The 19,846-nt window shown below is 41.4% G+C and overlaps 1 protein-coding gene across 6 annotated transcripts in view; it reads left to right on the forward strand.

Moving 5' to 3' along the window:
- Positions 1–672: 672 nt before the first annotated feature.
- LOC111525661 (zinc finger protein 726-like) overlaps positions 673–19,846 on the forward strand; it is a 55,866-nt gene continuing 36,692 nt past the window's right edge. The window contains exons 1-4 of one of the 6 annotated variants that reach the window (XM_023191161.1): positions 674–1,320; positions 6,793–6,933; positions 10,471–10,597; positions 11,101–11,196. In XM_023191161.1, the coding sequence (XP_023046929.1) occupies positions 10,564–10,597; positions 11,101–11,196 (130 nt within the window). In that variant the 5' untranslated portion in view covers positions 674–1,320; positions 6,793–6,933; positions 10,471–10,563. The other 5 variants (XM_023191158.1, XM_023191159.1, XM_023191162.1 and 2 more) reach the window with 5 other exon arrangements.

Consider the following 19,846-nt stretch of genomic DNA (forward strand, 5'->3'; position numbering starts at 1 on the left):
TGTAATGTCACCTGCGTGGAAGGTAAGAGGGTGGAGTCACAGGCACTCAGCTGGGATTTGCCTGGCCCACTCACTAGACTCATGGGATTGTGGCGCAGGTGAACATCCGCTGTCATTGGAGGAAAAAGGCTGGAGTAAAGACCAGGTGGGGGATGGGTGCTAGGCTGTGGGGTCAGGCCCTGGGCATGCTGGACCTGTTAGGTCACTGAGCATCTGGGCACCTGCTCCTGTCCCTTCAGTTGAAGTGAGGTTGGCAGCACTCCCCAGAAGGTGTGCAGTGCTGGGAGAGTGGAGGAGTGATATTTGCCATCCTGTGGTATGTTTTAGAGCTCACTAGATGCTTGTGAAGAGCTAATGACATGGGAAGAAGGCAGCCCACCTTGATGGACCGTAGGGATAGAGCCTGCGACGTGAGAAGCGGGTGTGTGGTGGTGGCCTGTCTACAAGAGGGAAGTTTAAGGTTCATTGCAGTGGCACTATCTCAGCTCACTGCAGCTGGTGGCTGATGCCAGGCCATCCCTATCCAGAGCAGGGAGGCCCTCGGCCTTATGTATAATTGAATGCCTTTTGGGACGCTTGGATCGTCCTTTATTTCTTGCAAATTCAGAGAAGAAAAAAAAGATTACAATCCTCATGTCCATTAGTTTCCCTGACCCCGAGATTTTAAGTGACACCCAAGGGAAGCCTCCATTACCTTGGCCATTGAAGCCTCCTGCATGCTCCCCAAAACCCCCAGCAGTTCCCTCTGCAGTCCCACAGTTATGTCCTGAGCAGTGGGGTACCGTGTGATGAGAGGTGCTAAGGGATGGGATGAAGGTCTTTCCTGTGTTATCAGAACGGTTAAAAAGTTGTTTTAAAGGTGTCCAAATGCCCTCCTTCTTAAACCTAATTACATAATAAGATGCCTTATACAAGCAAAACCAGGTACGGGAAAGCAAGTGCATTTCAAGCCCCAGCTTACCCTTTAAATTAGCTGTAATACTCTCAGCAGGCGGCCCCACCTCAATGAGCCTGTCTCCCATTCAAAAACAGAACTAATGAGGGGGCGAGGCCTGGAGCTTTACCCAATCAGTGGCTTTGGAGTGGACATCGTCCAATCGGGAGCAGCCGGAGAGCAGGGGCTGCTTCTGGGATTTGGCGGGGGCCTTTGTTGACTGCAGTGAGAGCTGGGACTCTTCACCAGAGTTCCGAGTCCTTCCACCTGGGAGGCCCAGGCGGCTTCTCGTTGTGAGAATAGACGGAACCTCTGTTGCTCTGTGACCTGCAGGCACTGGGAGATCCGTAGCTAAGACGCCAGGACATCCCGGAAGCTGGGAAATGGTGAATGTGCCAGGTCGGGGGTCCCCAGAGGAGGGAGAGGGGCGGTCGGAAGCGGCGGGAACCCGCTTTGGGGACACCCGGGCCTCCCCAAGGTCAGCTCCGGGGTGTGGGCCCCGGGTCCCCGCGGGCGCAACTCGGCCCTTGGTCTCCTCTGCCGTAAGATGGCGGCCAGGTCGGCAGCCGGGACCCTGCGCGTCCCGTCCGGTCCCGACGCCGCAGAGCGACCTCGGCCCTGGCAGGAGCCGTCTTTGGGCAGCTCTGTGCTGCAGCCCCGCGTCTCCCCAGATTGTGCGGTGAAAACGTGAGGGTCTCAGGGGAAGCCCCGGGTCGGTGTGGGATTCGTGTATGGGAAGATACTGTGCCCCATGGTGTCCCAGTCTCCTTTTTCCTCTTACAAATTAAAGGGACTCACCCTTAAAGCGTGGAAGGCAAACAGCGATTGGTGAAATGGGAAGCCTGCTGCCCTGGTTTGTGGTTTAGGGTCCTCTGAAGCGGCGGTTTCAAAATCCCAGGGCTTAGCTTGGAAGTGCTGCTGGGGAAAAGAAATAGGGACAATCTCTCTTCCACTATAGCTGTAGAAAACGAATACATTTCCACAGAAAGTGTGCTAGATTAATTGGTCAATTACAAACATTCACTAAAACGTCAGGGCCTCTCTTTTGCAGTGCAGGATTTGTGACAGTGGATATCTCTGTTCCATATTCTACTGCTATCTGGATGTCCGAGTTTAATGCCAGATTTTATGAGACAGAACTTGGCACCTCCTAGAAGTGTTCACATATACTAAATTATCTGCTGTTATGGAAATAATTAAATGACATGTTTCTTGCCTGAAAGACGTATTGTGGCCTTACCTGTTGAAGTATGAAGTGTAAGTGCCTTACCGTTTCCTTCCTTTCTATAAAGACGGTGTTTGAGTGATTTTGCTGTTTTCCTGAAACCTGTTAGGTCATTGAACATCTGACTGGCTGGGCACCTGCCCATGTCCCTTCAATTGAAGTAGGATTGGCAGCACTCCCCAGAAGGCATGCAGTGCCAGGAGAGTGGAGGAAGGTCTGAGGTTTGCTATCCTGGGGTAGGTTTTAGAGCTCGCTCGATGCTTGTGGAGAGCTGATGAGATGGGAAGAAGGCACCCCACCTTGATGGACCTGAGAGACAGAGCCTGCGAAGTGAGAAGCGGGCCTGTGGAATAACCCTGACAAGGAATAGAAGACCTCAGTCTTACTTGAGCCTGCAAAAGGAAGTCATTGAAGGCCCAGTTAGTTCTTCTTGGGGAGCGCCCCCTTCAGGTGTCCCTGAGGTTCACAGCAGCCATGGAGGGAGCCCTTTGTACTGGGAGAAGCTGCAGAGTTCTGGAAAGCAGGGGATTCACAGGCTGATGTGGTGGAGGTTGGGCTGGAAGGGAGACTGGGAAGCTCTTTCTGAGGGTGGAATTGTTAATGTCCTGGAGCTGTTTCTTGACTTTGTCAAATAAAACATCTGGATATAGGTAAGAAGTTCCTTAATTCAAAAGGAGTATTGCAAGAGGAGGAAAACACCAACTGTAAGATATTTGTGGATCTCACAGTTGAAGCAGAAAAGGCCTTTCTTTCATAGGGAGGAGCAAACATGATTAAAGGTGGGAGGGGAAGGACACGACTCTGGGGCAAAATCAGATTCCTGATCAGAGAATGTTTCACCCTGAAGTCAGCCTGTTCTTGGGAGGGGCATAAAGAGGGATTGAATGTTGGCTCAGGCTGTGGGTGGGACAAAGCTCAGGGACCTGGAGAAGGGGAGAAACTTCAGCAAGCTTGGTTAACACATATTTTGTTTTGACCACGGAAGACAAAACTCTTTATTTAATTGCTTATGAGGGGGGAACAAATGAAATAGGAGAGTCTGTGGCTTTGTGATACCTAAAACAGGGAGCATCATCTAAGTCATAACGGGAAGAGGATTCTTTGCAGTAAGCTGCTCTTGCAGAACACAAGGAAAGGGGGATTTCTTTCATCACAGCTGCTTCCCAGGGTTAACTACCAACCCCATCTTTTCCCCACTCCTTTCTCTTGCCCTACACATCTCTTCCATTAGGCTGAGTTGTATCTTTTGTAATAAACTGGCCAGTGCAATTACAGTCTTTGCTGAGTTCTGTGAGTCCTTGTATAAAATTAATGAACTTGAGTAGCGTATTATGGGAGGCCCTAACTTACAGGCAGTAGCTCAGAAGTATAGATGGACCCTAGGGAATTGTGACTGGCATCTGTAGAGGGGGCAGTGTTGTGGCATTGAAGTCTGAACTTGTGGGGTCTATGCTGCCTCTGGGTGGTGTCAGAACTGAGTTGTTGGACAACCAGTTGGTGTTGGAGAATTGGCTGATGTTCAACAAACTCCACACATTTATTGTTGGAAAAAAGATAGCACAGGGACCTGGGCTGGAGAGAGACTCTGGGTGTCTCCAGGAAGGGAGGCTGTATTCTCCTGCACACAGGGTGTCACCCTACACATTGTCCTGTTATTGCACATCTCCCAGGGAGAGAGGCGACTGAGGATAGAAAGGGAAGAAGTTCTGAGAACAGACCCCTGCCCCCAGTGTGCTGCTACCATATAATTCCCACCCACTCTGAACACACCCACTAGGCACTGACGTGGCCACGCCCCTTTCAGGACAAGACATGACCCTCAGGAATTGTTTCCATAGCACCTTTGCTCCCAAAGTTTCCTGCCAAAATTCCCATACAAGTTCCTAGAGGACTCCTGGCTCATCCTTGTCCCCAGACCCTGAAACTGCAGCAGCAACCTAGTCCCTCCATCAGCCTAGGCTTGTGGACCACCCAATCATAGTCTCATCTGCCTGCATGCACACAGGAATAAGTCAGAGCCCCGCCTGGGCCAGTATCTGTAGCACAAACCAGTCCTTCCACCAATTCTGCACTGCCCCCTACTTGAGAGTTCTTAGTAGCACCTTCCTTTCTGCCTTTTAACTTCCCCACAGACCCTGACAGGGTCTCACTCTGTCGCCCAGGCTGGAGTGCAGTGGCATGATCATGCAACCTTGACCTCCCTGGGTTCAAGTGATCCTCCCACCTCAGACTCCGGAATCGCTGGGACTAGAGGCATGTGCCCCCCACACCTGGCTAATTTTTGTAATTTTTGTAGAGACAGGGAGAGTCTCACTATGTTGCCCAGGCTCTTCACAAACTCCTGGGCTCAAGTGATCCACCCGCCTCCCAGAGTGCTGGGATTACAGGTGTGAGCCACCATGCCTGACCCACAAACCCCTTTTTTACGTGCACGCAGCGTGTCCAAGCCCAATCCTCAGGTGCCTGAATCCAGCGCCTGCTGGAATTCAGATGTCCATGAGTTCAAGATTGTGGCCCTAGATCTCGCAGTTGTGAGAACAAGTACAAATTAAAAATATATGATTAACCCTTCTTGAAAATAAGGGAAGACATGTTTCTCTCCTTCCTTTTCTTGAATTATTTACTTTAGAGAATTTTTATATGTAAATTTTTTTCTGCCTTTTGGAAGTATATCTAAATCATTATAACAGCTAAACAGATCTTTTGTCTCTTGTCAATCTTTGTTGTTGTTATTGTTGTTTTGTTTTTTTTTTGGAGTCTTGCTGTGTCGCTCAGGCTGGAGTGCAGTCGTGCGATCTTGGCTCACTGCAACCTTTGCCTCTTGGGTTCAAGTGATTCTCCTGCCTAGCCTCCCAAGTAGCTGGGATTATAGGTGCCTGCCACCACGCAGGGCTAGTTTTTGTGTTTTTAATAGAGATGGGGTTTCACCATGTTGTCCAGGCTGGTCTCAAACTCCTGACTTCAGGTGATCTGCCTGCCTCAGCCTCCCAAAGTGCTGGGATTACAGGCGTGAGCCACTGTGCCTGGCCGTCAGTCTTTTTGATTCGGGACGTTCTTTCTCTAGGAACTGGGAATCATTGATTTGAAATATAGGTGGCAAAGAAGATAGAGCCATATCTCACAGTTTCTCTAGGAGAGCAGGCGTCTACCTTCACGTCCCTGGCTCCAACTTGCAAATCTACCTGTCACGAAGACATGAAGTTTATTTGTCCTTATTTAAGGAAAAATAAGGCCGATTAAAAAACACAGATGGCCTCCCAGTTCCCAGGTGAATTTAGGATGCACTCTATCTGACAAATGGTGCTGGCAGATCTTCTATTGAGGACTAATGGTGAGTCATGAGTGACTGTTTTTCCAGTCTCTTAGCAGATTGCATGTAATGTCCTTCACATTTGGTGTGATTGTGTCATAAAACAGCTTTCTTTCTTTTCTATCATTGTGCATTGTTTTTCTGATGATTCTGTTTTTAATTGTATTTCCCAAACACTGAGAAATGTAAGGTACCACAGGCCTCACTCTAGAGGCGACATTCCCTCGAAGACTTCCTGTCACAACCCACAGTTGTGCAGCAAAGTGCCCATTGCCCCGAAAATCTGCAGGCAGAATGGTCTCTCTGCTTATTTGGAATCTTTAAGCCCTTCTAGAATAGTTGGCCAGATTTCTACAAAAGTAAGTTCACAGGGCATCAGTTAGCCATCCTGGCTCTGTCATACCCCGGTATCTTCAGACCTGAAACTGATTCAGAGACCATGGGGGCTGGAAAACAACCAGGCCCACACACATGCATGGAGTAGGCCTGAGAATCTCAACATTTCCCTCATCCTCTTGCCCAAATGCCCATGAATGTGCACAGGGTGCATGCCACTTCCCTGCCCCTCCAACACGTAAATCTGCAGCCCCAAAAGTTGAACCCAGGTCCTGGAGTTCTCCAGGATGTGTGAGAGCTGCCTTCCTGAGGGGCTGTCTCCTCTAGTTTTCCTCTCTTCACAGCAACACCCAAGAATGCAGAGCCAGGCTGATTCTGTCTGGGGTCTGCACATAAAGGCTGGTCTCCACCTGGGATCCACAAGACAGGGCCAGACTTTGGACTGAGGATTTATAGAAAATCCAGGGGACAGTTTCTGCATTACGAGAGATTGACGTAGACCTTGTAAAGCCCTACTTTTTGTGTGGGGTCCTTCAAGTTTTCCAGATCTTGTCCAGTGAGCTGCTGTAGTTCTGTGAGGGCCTTCTTGTCTAAGCAGAATATGGTGGCAGAATCTGTAAGTGTAAAGCAGCATCTTAGCAGAGGGAGGGCAGGGCCACCACTATCCAGAGCCATGAATAAAACTACACGTACCTGTGAGCTGTGTTACTGGAGTAGGGTAATCTTGTTCTTTCTTGTACCCAAGAGTTAGCTGATCAGGTATAGGTAATATTACACCTGGATCCAGAATCTGTGGCTCCACTGGGACAGTTCCACTTTGTATCCTGGCCCCACAGAGTCAGCCTGAGTCTCTCCTGCCCAAATCACTATTGGGGCCTGAGCACCGGATCACCAGGGACTCCCTCACCAGCACCTTGAGACATTTGGTGATGTCCTGTGCAGACTGAGGTCAGGCTGACAACAGGGTCTAATTTTTTTCCATCTCAGAGGGAAAGGAATGCATTATCCAGGAATTTTTCCTCCACTCTCAGAAGGAATCTGTTTATTTGCTATCCAAATGGGATTTGCTCCAGTTTTCTACTACGTGGACGAAGAACAAAGAGGAGTTCTGGAGACTCATACTGATAGGTAAACCAATTGCTTCCATTTCATATGGCCATTAGATCAACACTTGTAGCACCCCTAGTCCCTACCATCCAGGAACTTTCAGTCTAGAGCAGGTGGATAATGGCCAAATTCAGCATCATGTGGTCCTGTGCAAGCACGGAGGTATATGGGGAACTTGGGCTTGATTTGGGACACTGCCCTTATGTTGACATTGTGAGTTCTGATGTCACCACCCAAAGTGCCACCCATGGACAGAAGAGTTGTTATTATTATTATTTCTATCGATTTTCTCTTGATTTGGTTTTTAATACAATTTCCCAGAAGGCCCTACATGTTTTGACTAAATTGCTTATTAATGGATTTACAAAATAGTTAAGGATGAAACAAACACTTAAAATCAGAAAAACTCTGAGAGTCAAGTTCTTGTGGTCAGGCTTAGGAAAGACAGGACTTACATCAGCAACATAGAGATGGGAAGCCTAGGGCCTGCCCCATGCCCCTAGCCTCGCTCTGCCCTAACCCTGCCCAAATCCACCCTCTTCTGAACTTGGTTCAGGTCTGGCCCCACCTTGGAACCTACCTTCACAGAACTGTTTGTTGGAGATCAGACTTCTGAGTGGTTGCTCTTGCTGGTTCTCCAGAGCTGGTGCTCACAATTTCCCCAAACCCAAAAGCAGTTAAATGGGAGCAAAGGACAATATGGGGGCCTGAATTTTTTTCTTCGTTGAAACAGTGCTTCTAGAGACATCCCACCTGGCAACCTTTTTTCCATTCCTGAGGATCCAGTAGTTGCTCTGCAAGTAGTAACAAAGTCAATGTAAAGACGACAGTGAGAAATCCTTATGAGCTAAACTTCACCCTTCTTTTCCGTATCCCTCCCATCTGTCTATAGTTAGCTTTTATAGTGACAGGGAAACAGAAGAAGAGAGAGAAAGGCTGAACCATCATCTAAATCTTGCAGGGAATTATGGGATACTCAGGACCCACATCCCAGGGGTTTATGTGGCTTAACTCACACCATGTGATGTTGCCAGCACAGTGCATCCTGTGAGCACATAGTACAAGCTCAGTAAACACTGCTTTCATGCAGGTATCCATACTGTTTTCCAAATGCTGACTTAGATGTTACTGTCCTCTCCAGCCTCTGGAGACTTTAAATGGCCGGCAAAGGATGTGATTTTTCAGGACAGTGGTTGGTGGTCCTCGCTGTGAATGAAAAGTATTTGCGTTGTGATTAGAGTATTGAGTGTAAGGGACTCTGTGTGCCGTGCCCACTTCCTCTAGCTGTCTGCTAATGATAATGGGTCTTAAGCCGATTGATGGAACTTTTCCAAACCTGCAGAATCACAGTACTTAGCACAGGCCCCAGAATACCAAATGATGTGTATGCATATTGAAGCTTGAGAGGAATGCTTAGCTCAGTGGTTCTCAGCCCAGGCTTCTAAGTAGGGTCACATGGCCAGTTTGAAGAAATATGGCCACCTGTATGTTCCTCCACAGATTTTATTATTCTACTCAGATCATGATTTACTTTTTTCCCCCACTGATATCACAATAATGATTATGGGTCCATCTGTGCGTCAGCACTGATACCAGTTCATCTTATTACAGCCGATGCTAACTTCATTCCCCTGGTTCAGGTGCTCTCTGCCGGATTCCTTCACTAGTTATTTTTCTCTTTGTTGTTAATGAGTATCTAGGAGGGAGGATTTACTGAGTGATGCGTATAAATCATCTCGTTTAATGCAGAGACTCCCATTGCTTTCTAGTTTCCCTTTGCTTGTGGGTTGCTTTGGAGAGTGAAGGCTCTCACGTTTGTTGACTGTAAATACTGGTTTTTGAAACTGGAAGTTCTGAAATAAGCCTCACTTCTGTAGGTTTCCTTTTTAATTTACTAATTTCACAAGCATACACTTCTTTATTCTCTGTATTTTCAGAGAAAGACAACAATTAACATATAATTAATACATCTACTGTCTTAATAGTCTAAAATATAACACAGCACTTAGAATAAATAAAACAAAAACTTGGGGGAAAAAAACTAGACTCAGAAACAGAAACTCTTTATTTTAGTTTATATCATTGTATATATTAGTCTTCATAGTTTGTTAAAAAACAGAAAAAGGCATCATCCATAAAGAGTTTTATAGTTTTAACACAACTTAAAATATTTCTTAATTAAGAAATGTTCTGTCACTTTTCATGTATGTATAGTTACCATTTCTATGTATGTGTGTGCATATGACATAAACATCATTTGATCAGTTTTGTGTTGCTGCCTTCCTGTTTTCATCATCTTCTCAGTTGTGACACCTGCTCTGAACATTCTTTTATACTTATCTCTGCGTATTGGCCTGTTATGTCCCTTTGAAATGAATTCGAAGTTAGATACTGGGGTAAAATAATAGATAAATAATAAATAAATATAAATAAATAAAAAATAAAGTAAACTCTACTATATACTAGGTATTTGGCAAAAATTTTTTTTCAGGCTTGAGACAGAGGGGAAGCGTTAACAAAATATTTTTATTAAAGAGGAAGAATAGTATTATTTCTCACAGATTATTTTTATGGTTTTATCAATACATGAAAAACTGCTAGGATGACATTTAGGAAATAGTAAATGTTCAAAAAGGATTCTTCTATTCTTGCTATTATGTTATAACCTGTAAATTTCATAAAACTCTCAATTCCACATCATCCCTGAATTCTACCTCTCTGCTGTTCAAAAGTGTGGCCTCTGGACCTGAGGCATTGGCATCACTGATGAGCTTGTTAAAAATGCAGAAATGCAGCCCCAGCCCCAGCCCCAAATCTCCTGAATCAGAATCTGCATTTGAGCCAGTTCTGCAGTTTACTGTTGAATACAATACAATTTGAGAAGTATGCCTCTAAGTCACCATGACTTTTCCACCTGAGAATTATACACAACTGATTGTGGATGATGTAACTATAGACTCAAAAGTGTATATTCCTATGTTGATGCCTTAGTTTTTTGTTTTTTGTTTGTTTTTGTTTTTTGAGACAGAATTTTGCTCTTGTTGCTCAGGCTGGAGTGCAGTGGCGCAATCTTGGCTCACTGCAACCTCTACCTCCTGGTTCAAGCGATTCTCCTGCCTCAGGTTCCTGAGTAGCTGGGATTACAGGCGTGTGCCACCACGCCCAGCTAATTTTTTGTATTTTTAGTAGAGATGGGGTTTCATCATGTTGACCAGGCTAGTCTCGAACTTCAGGTGATGCACCCACCTTGGCATCCCAAAGTGCTGAGATTACAGGTATGAGCCACCGCGCCTGGCCTTGATGCCTTAGTTTTATACTCTATGTTCTATATAGGCATAGTATCTACACTGGTTTTGTGGATCTTATATCATTCTCTTTCCACAGAGTTAGAGAATACATTAGAAAATATTATTGTGTTTAAAAGTATCTTATAAATATTTCGGGTCACTCATATAAATCAGAGTCAGTTTTCTTAGCTCTCTTATTTCATCTTGGTTTGTCAAATGATGAACTCTGCCCATGGCCACATAGTCAATGTGCTATTTATTTTTATTTCAGGGACTGTTGACATTCAGGGATGTTGCCATAGAATTCTCTCAGGAGGAGTGGGAACACCTGGACTCAGATCAGAAGCTTTTATATGGGGATGTGATGTTAGAGAACTACAGAAACCTGGTCTCTCTGGGTGAGGATAACTTGCCTTTGGAATATCTGATATCTAATAACTAAGGGTTTTATTTCTATCCTTTGTAGAATGCCACTTGGGAGCTTATGCTTTATATGAATGAATTCAGGTTCCTACTTCCAGGAAAAAAAATTGTGGGTTTGTTGTAGAAAAGACTTCCTAATGTTTGATCTTGACATTTGCCTTCTTTCTTGAGATGATGTTGAAGCTTCACTGTAGTTCAGTGGTGATTCTAGAAATGGAATGACATAAACTATGATTGCCCACACTTTAAAATCCAATTCCTTCTCCTTATTTTTGATTTAGTCATGCTTGGAAGTGAAGCTCAGGATTCCTTTGTTTAAAATGCTTCCTAAATATTGTAAAGAAGCTGACAGGAAACAGTGTTTGGGGAAGTAATTTTCTAGGATCCTCTATAATGTTCCCTCTTTACTGAGTATCCTACTGAGCTGGCAATTAAAGAACTCCCAGCAAGAGTCATGTGACTTTTTCTAATAAAACAGGTCTCGCTGTCTCTAAGCCGGACCTGATCACCTTTTTGGAGCAAAGGAAAGAGCCCTGGAATGTGAAGAGTGAGGAGACAGTAGTCAACCAGCCAGGTAGGTGGGAGCAGATGATGTAGCTGACATGGGCGAGAGGTCCGGTGGTCAGAAAGAACCAGACCTTGGAGTGTGGATTGGGAAGTTCTCCAATGGAAATGATTTTTGAGACACTTGGGTTTATTTCTTTCTCTTGCTGTCACAGAGGGACATCTTCTGTCTCATGTTCTTAAATTATCTGATGATTCTCCTTCCCCTTCTGTGATCCACCATCAAATTCACAGTGACAGCCAAAGTGCTCCCCTTGGCCTGTGAGGGCCTGTGTGATCTGACTGCCCTTGCATTGATTTGGGGGCTCTGGGAAAGTCTGTGCATGTTTCTACCTCTATGTGGAACCACTTTTAAAGTTCTGGTTTTGTGTCATGTCAGAAATGTGTGAGATGAGTGATGGACAGTAGGATTTTTTTCAAAAGTCCCAGGAATTCTGTGGATAGATGTCACATATTTTCTGGTATATTAATTTCTAATCCTATGGTGGTTTCCAAGATGATCCTACAAAAATTGAGACTCAGTAATTCATCAGAGTGCAAAAGATCTTCCTAAATATAAAAAAAATCTAATCCTGTATTTCACTTCAACTTTTCATATTTCCTAGTCTATAAACTAAGATTAGAAATATAATATCTGTATGCACAAATTCCACAGATTTAAAATCTTTTAATATATTACTTACTATGTAGAATTCTTAACTAAATAAATGTCTGTGAGGAGCTGAGAACATTGTTCAGTATATAGTAAACTTTCAACTCTTACCTTATATATTCATAACATTTTATAATTTTGTCTGGTTAAGTGGGAAGCATAATGAGAATGTGTTCTTTATGTTCGTTTTCTTTTTTCTTTTCCTTCCTTCTTTCATGTGGATTTTTTCCCCACACTTGTAAATTATATATATTTGAGAGGTGCATCCTGATCATTTGATTTTATATATGTATACAGTGTGTATTGATTAATACAGTGAAATTAATTAACATATTAATCATCTCACATAGTTGCCAGGTTTTTTGTGGAGAGAACATTAAAGATCTACTGTGTTAGCAAACCTTAAGTATATATGAGTATTGTCAACTATATTCACAATGCTGTACATTAGATCCCCAGAATTTATCTTTTAAATGAAAGTTTGTACTCTTTGACCAGTATCTCCCCAGTTTTACCACCTGTCAGCTGTTGGGACCCGTTCTATACTTTACTTCTATGAGCTCAACTTTTTTTTAGATTCCACAAATAACTGATATTATACAGTATTTGTATTTCTCTATCTTACTCAGTTACCATAGTGTCCACTTGGTTCATTCATCCATGTTGTCAGAAATGGCAGGATTACCTTCTTCATTATGCTGAATAATATTCCACTATATATTGTGAATAATCAGCTATGAACATAGGGAGCAGATATCTCTTTAACATACTGATTTTATTTATTTATTTATTTATTTATTTATTTATTTATTTATTTATTTATTTTTGAGATGGAGTCTCACTTTGTTGCCCAGGCTGGAGTGCAGTGGCGCCATCTTGGCTCACTACAACCTCCACTTCCCAGGTTGAAGTGATTTTGCTGCCTCAGCCGCCTGAGTAGCTGGGATTACCTGCTTGTGCCACCCTGCCTGGCTAATTTTTTTGTATTTTTAGTAGAGACGAGGTTTCACCACATTGGCCAGTCTGGTCTTGAATTCCTGGCCTCAAGTGATCCGCCTGCCTCGGCCTCCCAAAGTGCTGGGATTACAGGTGTGAGCCACTGCTTCTGCCAGATTGTATTTCTTTAGGTAGATACTTAGAAGTAGGATTAGAGGTTCATATGGCATTTCTATTTTTAATTTTTTGAGGAGCCTCCATGTTTTTTCCCATAATGGCTGGATCAATTTACATTTCCACCAGCGGTGTACAACGTTTCCTTTTCTCCACAACACTATCACCAACATTTGTGATCTCTTGTCTCTTTGATAGTAGCCATTCTAACAGTGTGGGGTGATATCTCATGATTTGATATCTCATTGTGGTATCTCTCTGTGAATGTGAGGTGATGGCTCATTGAGGTTTGATGTGCATTTCCCTGATGATTAATTATGTTGAGCACCTTTTCTTAAACCTGTTTGCTACTTTTATGTCATCCCTGGAAAAATTTCTAGTCAGGTCCTTTGGATATTTTTAAGTCAGATTTACTTTTACTAGCAATTGAGTTGTGTGAGATTCTTACATCTTTTGGATATGAAACTCTTATCAGATATATTTTCTCTCAGTCCTTAGGTGCATTTTCATGTTGTTCTTTGTTTCCTTTGCTGTGCAGAAACTTTTTACTTTGATGTAGTCCCACTTGTTTTTGTTTTTTAATTTTGTTGATTGTGCTTTTTTGGTGTGAAATCTAAAAATTCAGTACGAAGGCTGATGTCAAAGAGTTTGTTCCCTGTGTTTCTTCTAAAAGTTTTCCAGTTTCTGGTTTTACATTTAAGTGTTAATTCTTTTTGAGTTCATTTTTGTATATGGTATAAATGTTCAGTTTCGTCCTTTTGCTCATAAATATCCACCTTTTCCAGCATCATTTATTGAAGAGACCATACTTTTCCCTTTGTGTATCTTGGTGCCCTTGTCAAAGATTTCTAACTGTATACACATGGGGTTATTTTTAGTTTCCTTGTTCTGTCCCATTGGTCTATGTGTCTTTTTAGGTCAATATAATACTCATTATTAGTATAGCTTCGTAATAGCTTGGAATGAAGATGTGTGATGCCTTTACCTTCATTCTTATTTCTTATGATTGTGTTGGCTATTTGGGGTCATTTGTGGTTTTATAGAAATTTGAAGGCCAGATGTGGTGGTTCACACCTGTAATCCCAGCACTTTGGGAGATGGAAGCAGGTGGATCACTTGAGGCCAGGAGTTTAAGACCAGCCTGGCCAACATAGCGAAAAGCCTGTCTCTACTAAAAATACAAAAATTAGCCAAGTGTGGTGGCGCATACCTGTAATCTCAGCTGTTGAGGAGGCTGAGGCAAGAGAATTGCTTGAACCCAGGAGGTGGAGGTTGCAGTGAGCCAAGAGCACGCCACTGCACTCCAGCCTGAGCAACAGCAAGACTCTGTCTCAAAAACTATATATAAAATAAAATAAATTTTAGAATTTATTTCTATTTCTGTGAAAACTGACATTGGAATTTTAATAGGGATTACATTGTATCTGTAGATCACTTTGTGATCTGTAGTGTGGACATTTTATCAGTATTAGTCTTTCCAGTCCATGAACAAGGGATATCTTTCCATTTATTTGTGTCTTTTTCAGTTGCATTCATCAATGTCATATAGATTTTACCGAGCAGATCTTTCACTTCCTTTGTTAAATGGAGTCATAAGAATTTTATACTTTTGATGCTATTATAAATTAGATTGTTTGCTTAACTTTTTTTCTCAGATTGTTTATTGTTAGTATGTAGAAACGCAACTAATTTTTGTATGTTAATTTTGTGACCTCAACTTTACTGAATGAGTTTATTAGCTCTAACTCTTTTTGTATACTCTTCAGGGTTTTCTGTATATAAAATCACCTAATCTGCAAGCAGAGAGAATTATAATTCTTTGTTGCTGATGTGAGTGCTTTTTGTTTCTTTTCCTTACCTAATTGCTCTTGTTGCAGGGCAGGTGAGCCCCCAGATTGGGGCTTATACTGGGAAGGTTCGTAGCTTCACTCAGGAAGAATTCAAATGCAAGGCAGTGGTAGAAGAAAACAGCTTTATTGAGCTGGCAGTGTTGCAGCTCTATGACTGCTCCTGTGGAGTGAGGCTACCCTGTAGGCAGTGTGCTGAGAGGAGCAGTTCTGCAGTCATGTACTCATATACCCACTTTTCATTACATGCAAACTAAGGGGCAGTGTTTTTTCCCTTCAATTTTTTGGAAGAATTTGAGAAGGATGGACATTAATTAATCTTTAAATGTGTGATACCATTCACCCATGAAGTCATTTGGTCATGGGCTTTTTCTCATTGGATTTTTTATAACTGCTTCAATCTCCTTTCTTATTATTGGTCTGTTCAGTATTTCTGTTTCTTTGTGATTTACTCTTGGTGAGTCATTCATTTCTAAGAATCTATTTCTTCTGAGTTATCCAATTTGCTGTCATATGATTGTTCATAGTGGTCTCTTATTATTCTTTGTATTTGTGTGTTGTCAATTGTCATGACTCATTATGTATTTATTTATTTATTTAAGACAGGGTCACACTCGGATGCCCAGGCCAAAGTGCAGTGGCATGATCATGACTCACTGCAGCCTCATCTTCCCAGGCTCAGGTGATTCTCCCATCTCCCAAGTAGCTGGGACTATAGTTGCATACCACCATGCTCAGCTAAGTTTTGTACTTTTTGGAGAGAGGTGTTTCGCCATGTTGCCAAGGCTGGTCTCCAACTCCTGGGCTCCCAAAGCGCTGGGATTACAGGCATGAGCAAGTGCACACAGCCCATTTGTAATTTTTTGAGTCCTCTCTCTTTTTGTTCCTTTGTTTAATCTGGCCAAAAGTTTCTCAATTTTGTTTTCTTTGAAAAACTCAACTCAGTTTCTTTGATCTTTTCTATTGTCTTTCTAGTCTTTTTGTTCTAATTATTTCCATAATTATGCTAACATTGGGATTGGGATTATTTTGTTCTTGTTCAAGTTTCTTGAGGAATTGAGTTAGATTGCTTATTCAACATCTTTTTGTTCTTTTTATTTTTTGAGACAGAGTCTCATTCTGTCGCCCAGGCTGGAGTGCAGTGGTGCGATCTTGGCTCACTGCAAGCTCTGCCTCCCAGGTTCACACCATTCTCCTGCCTTAGCCTCCCGAGTAGCTGGGACTACAGGTGCCCACCACCACACCTGGCTAATTTTTTTGTATTTTTAGTAGAGATGGGGTTTCACTGTGTTAGCCAGGATGGTCTCGATCTCCTGACCTCGTGATCCACCCGCCTCGGCCTCCCAAAATGTTGGGATTACAGGCGTGAGCCATGGCGCCTGGCCTTTTTTTTTTTTTCTTAATGTAGAACTTTATTATTATAAACTATTAGAACTGTTTTGATTGCGTCACACAAGTTTTGGTTTCTTGTGTTTCCAATTTCATTTGTCTCAGTGTATGTTTAGATTTTTCTTTTGATTTCTTCTTTAACCCATTGATTTTTCTGGAGTGTGTTGTTTAATATTTACATATTTGTAAGTTTCCAATTTTCTCTCTGCTATTGATTTTCAGTTTTATATCAGTGTAATCAGAAAAAAACTTGATATAATTTTAATCTTTATAAATTTGAAAAGACTTACTGTTTTTTACTTTTGGTTTAACATGTGATCTATCCTGGAGAATATTTCATGTATTCTTAGAAGACTGTATTCTCATATTGTTGGATGGGATATATATATATATTTAGTCTATAGTGTTATAGGAGTGCACTGTTTTCTTAATTTTGTGCTTGAATGATCTATCCATTTTTAAGTAGGGTACTAACACTCTCTTTTGTTGTATTTCTGTGTATTTCTCCTTCCAGTTCTGTTAATGTTTGCCTTATATATTTAGGTATTCCAGTATTGGCTGCATATGTCTATTTACTTGCTCTATCCTCTGGACAAATTAACCTATTCTTATATAGTTAACTCCTTTGTCTTTTGTGACAGATTTTGTCAGTCTGTTTTATCTAATGTAAGTATAACTACCCCTGCCTGCACTCTTTTGTTTATAATTTGTATGGAATATCCTTTCCAGTTCTTTCACTTTTAGCCTATGTTTGTCCTTAAATCAAAAGTGAGTCTCTTGTAAGCAACCTGTCACTGGATTTTTAAAAATTCATTCAGCCACTCTCTGTTTTAAATCAGTTTTGTGCTGCTATATCGGAATATCACAGGGTATTTTATAAGGAAATGGGTGATTTATAAGGAATACAAGTTAGCCTATGATTCTGGAGGCAGGGAAGGCAGAGAGCGTGACACTGGCTTCTGGTGTAGACCTTTTTGCTGCATAATAACACGGCCAAAGGCATGAGTGGGAGAGAGCTCCCTTTTATAACAAATGCACACTTGTGATAATTAACCCACTGCTGTGATAAGGACATTAATACATTAATGTAGGCAGAGCTCTCATGGCCTAATCACTTCTTAAAAGTTCCACTTCTTAATTCTATCACAGTGGCTATTAAATTTTAACCTAAATTTTGGAAGTGACATTCAGTGTCTGTTTATTGGATAATTTAATCTCTTTATATGTAATTATTGATGGGTAACTCTTATAAGTTTGTTTTCTATTTTGTGTCTTTTTTCCTCTTATGATTTGGTTATGTTAATTTTTTGTCTTGTTTTTGTTGTTTTTATATACTTTACTTTCTCTTTTTCTTGTATCTACTACAGTTTCTTTTTTTCCCCAGTGGTTATAAGAGTTACATAAAACATCATATAACAGTCTAGTTTAAGATGATAATAATTCAACTTTTATGCATAGAAAAACCCTACATTTTCCTCCCCTTCACACATTTTATAATATATGTGTCACATTTTAAAACTTTTTATATTTTGTATTCATTAACAAATTATCATAGCTATACTTTTTAAAAAACTTTTGTTTTATAGTTCTTATACTAGAATTAAAAGTGATTTATGTACCACCATTACAGTATTTGAGTATCCTGAATTTCACTGTTTACCATTTCCAGTGATATTTGTAGTTTTACTGTTTTCATGTTTAGTTAGCATTTCGTCATTTCAATGTGAGTAATTCCCTTTAGTCCTTTAGCATTTCAAGACAGGTCTAGTGGTGATGAATTCCTTTAGCTTTTTTGTTTGGTGAGGGGGAAGGTCTTGAAATGTCTTCATCTCTCTTTTATTTCTAAATGATGCTTTGTTGTGTGTAGCCTACTTAGTTGTCTTTTTTGTTTAATGTTCCTTCTTTCAGCACTTTTAATATATAGTATCACTCCCATTTGGCCTGTAAGGTTTCTCCTAAAAAATCTACTGATAACATTATAAAGTTTCCCTTGTATGTGAAGAATCTCTTATCTCATGCTGCTTTCATGATTCTTGCTTTGTCTTTGAATTTTGACAATTTAATTATGATATGTCCCAGGGGAATCTTCATTAGGTTCTTCTTGCCGTAGGTATTTTGAGCTTTATGAAACTGGTTGTTCATGTCCTTTTCCAGATTTGGGGAGTTTTAAGACATTATATCTTTAATCTTTTTTTCCTCTTTCTTTCTTCTTCTGAAAATCCTAAAATATGTATATTTGTTCACTTTATGATATACTATACAGGCTATATGCTTCCTTCATGCTTTCATATTTTTTTCTAATTGATTACTTTCAAATGACCTGTCTTTGAGTTTGCTTTTTTTTTTCTTTCATGATTGAGTCTCTTGTTAAAACTGTTACAGTTTTTTTCAGTTCTTTCATCATTCACTGTAGTTCCAAGATTTCTATTTTGTTCCTTTTAATGGTTTCTATTTCTCTATTAAAACTCTCATTTTGTTCAAGTATTGTATTTTTTTTTATTATTATACTTTAAGTTCTAGGGTACATGTGCATAGCGTGCAGGTTTGTTACATATGTATACTTGTGCCATGTTGGTGTGCTGCACCCATCAACTCGTCAGCACCCATCAATTCATCATTTATATCAGGTATAACTCCCAATGCAATCCCTCCCCCCTCCCCCTCCCCATGATAGGCCCCGGTGTGTGATGTTCCCCTTCCTGAGTCCAAGTGATCTCATTGTTCAGTTTCCACCTATGAGTGAGAACATGCGGTGTTTGATTTTCTCTTCTTGTGATAGTTTGCTAAGAATGATGGTTTCCAGCTGCATCCATGTCCCTACAAAGGACGCAAACTCATCCTTTTTTATGGCTGCATAGTATTCCATGGTGTATATGTGCCACATTTTCTTAATCCAGTCTGTCACAGATGGACATTTGGGTTGATTCCAAGTCTTTGCTATTGTGAATAGTGCCGCAATAAACATACGTGTGCATGTGTCTTTATAGCAGCATGATTTATAATCCTTTGGGTATATACTCAGTAGTGGGATGGCTGGGTCATATGGTACATCTAGTTCTAGATCCTTGAGGAATTGCCATAGTGTTTTCCATAATGGTTGAACTAGTTTACAATCCCACCAACAGTGTAAAAGTGTTCCTATTTCTCCACATCCTCTCCAATACCTGTTGTTTCCTGACTTTTTAATGATTGCCATTCTAACTGGTGTGAGATGGCATCTCATTGTGGTTTTGATTTGCATTTCTCTGATGGCGAGTGATGATGAGCATTTTTTCATGTGTCTGTTGGCTGTATGAATGTTTTCTTTTGAGAAATGTCTGTTCATATCCTTTCTCCACTTTTTGATGGGGTTGTTTGTTTTTTTCTTGTATATTTGTTTGAGTTCTTTGTAGATTCTGGATATTAGCCCTTTGTCAGATGAGTAGATTGCAAAAATTTTCTCCCATTCTGTAGGTTGCCTGTTCACTCTGATGGTAGTTTCTTTTGCTGTGCAGAAGCTCTTTAGTTTAATTAGATCCCATTTATCGATTTTGGCTTTTGCTGCCATTGCTTTTGGTGTTTTAGACATGAAGTCCTTGCCCATGCCTATGTCCTGAATGGTACTACCTAGATTTCCTTCTAGGGTTTTTATGGTATTAGGTCTAACATTTAAGTCTCTAATC

Source organism: Piliocolobus tephrosceles, chromosome 17, assembly GCF_002776525.5.
Source record: "Piliocolobus tephrosceles isolate RC106 chromosome 17, ASM277652v3, whole genome shotgun sequence".
Taxonomy (NCBI): Eukaryota; Metazoa; Chordata; class Mammalia; order Primates; family Cercopithecidae; genus Piliocolobus; species Piliocolobus tephrosceles.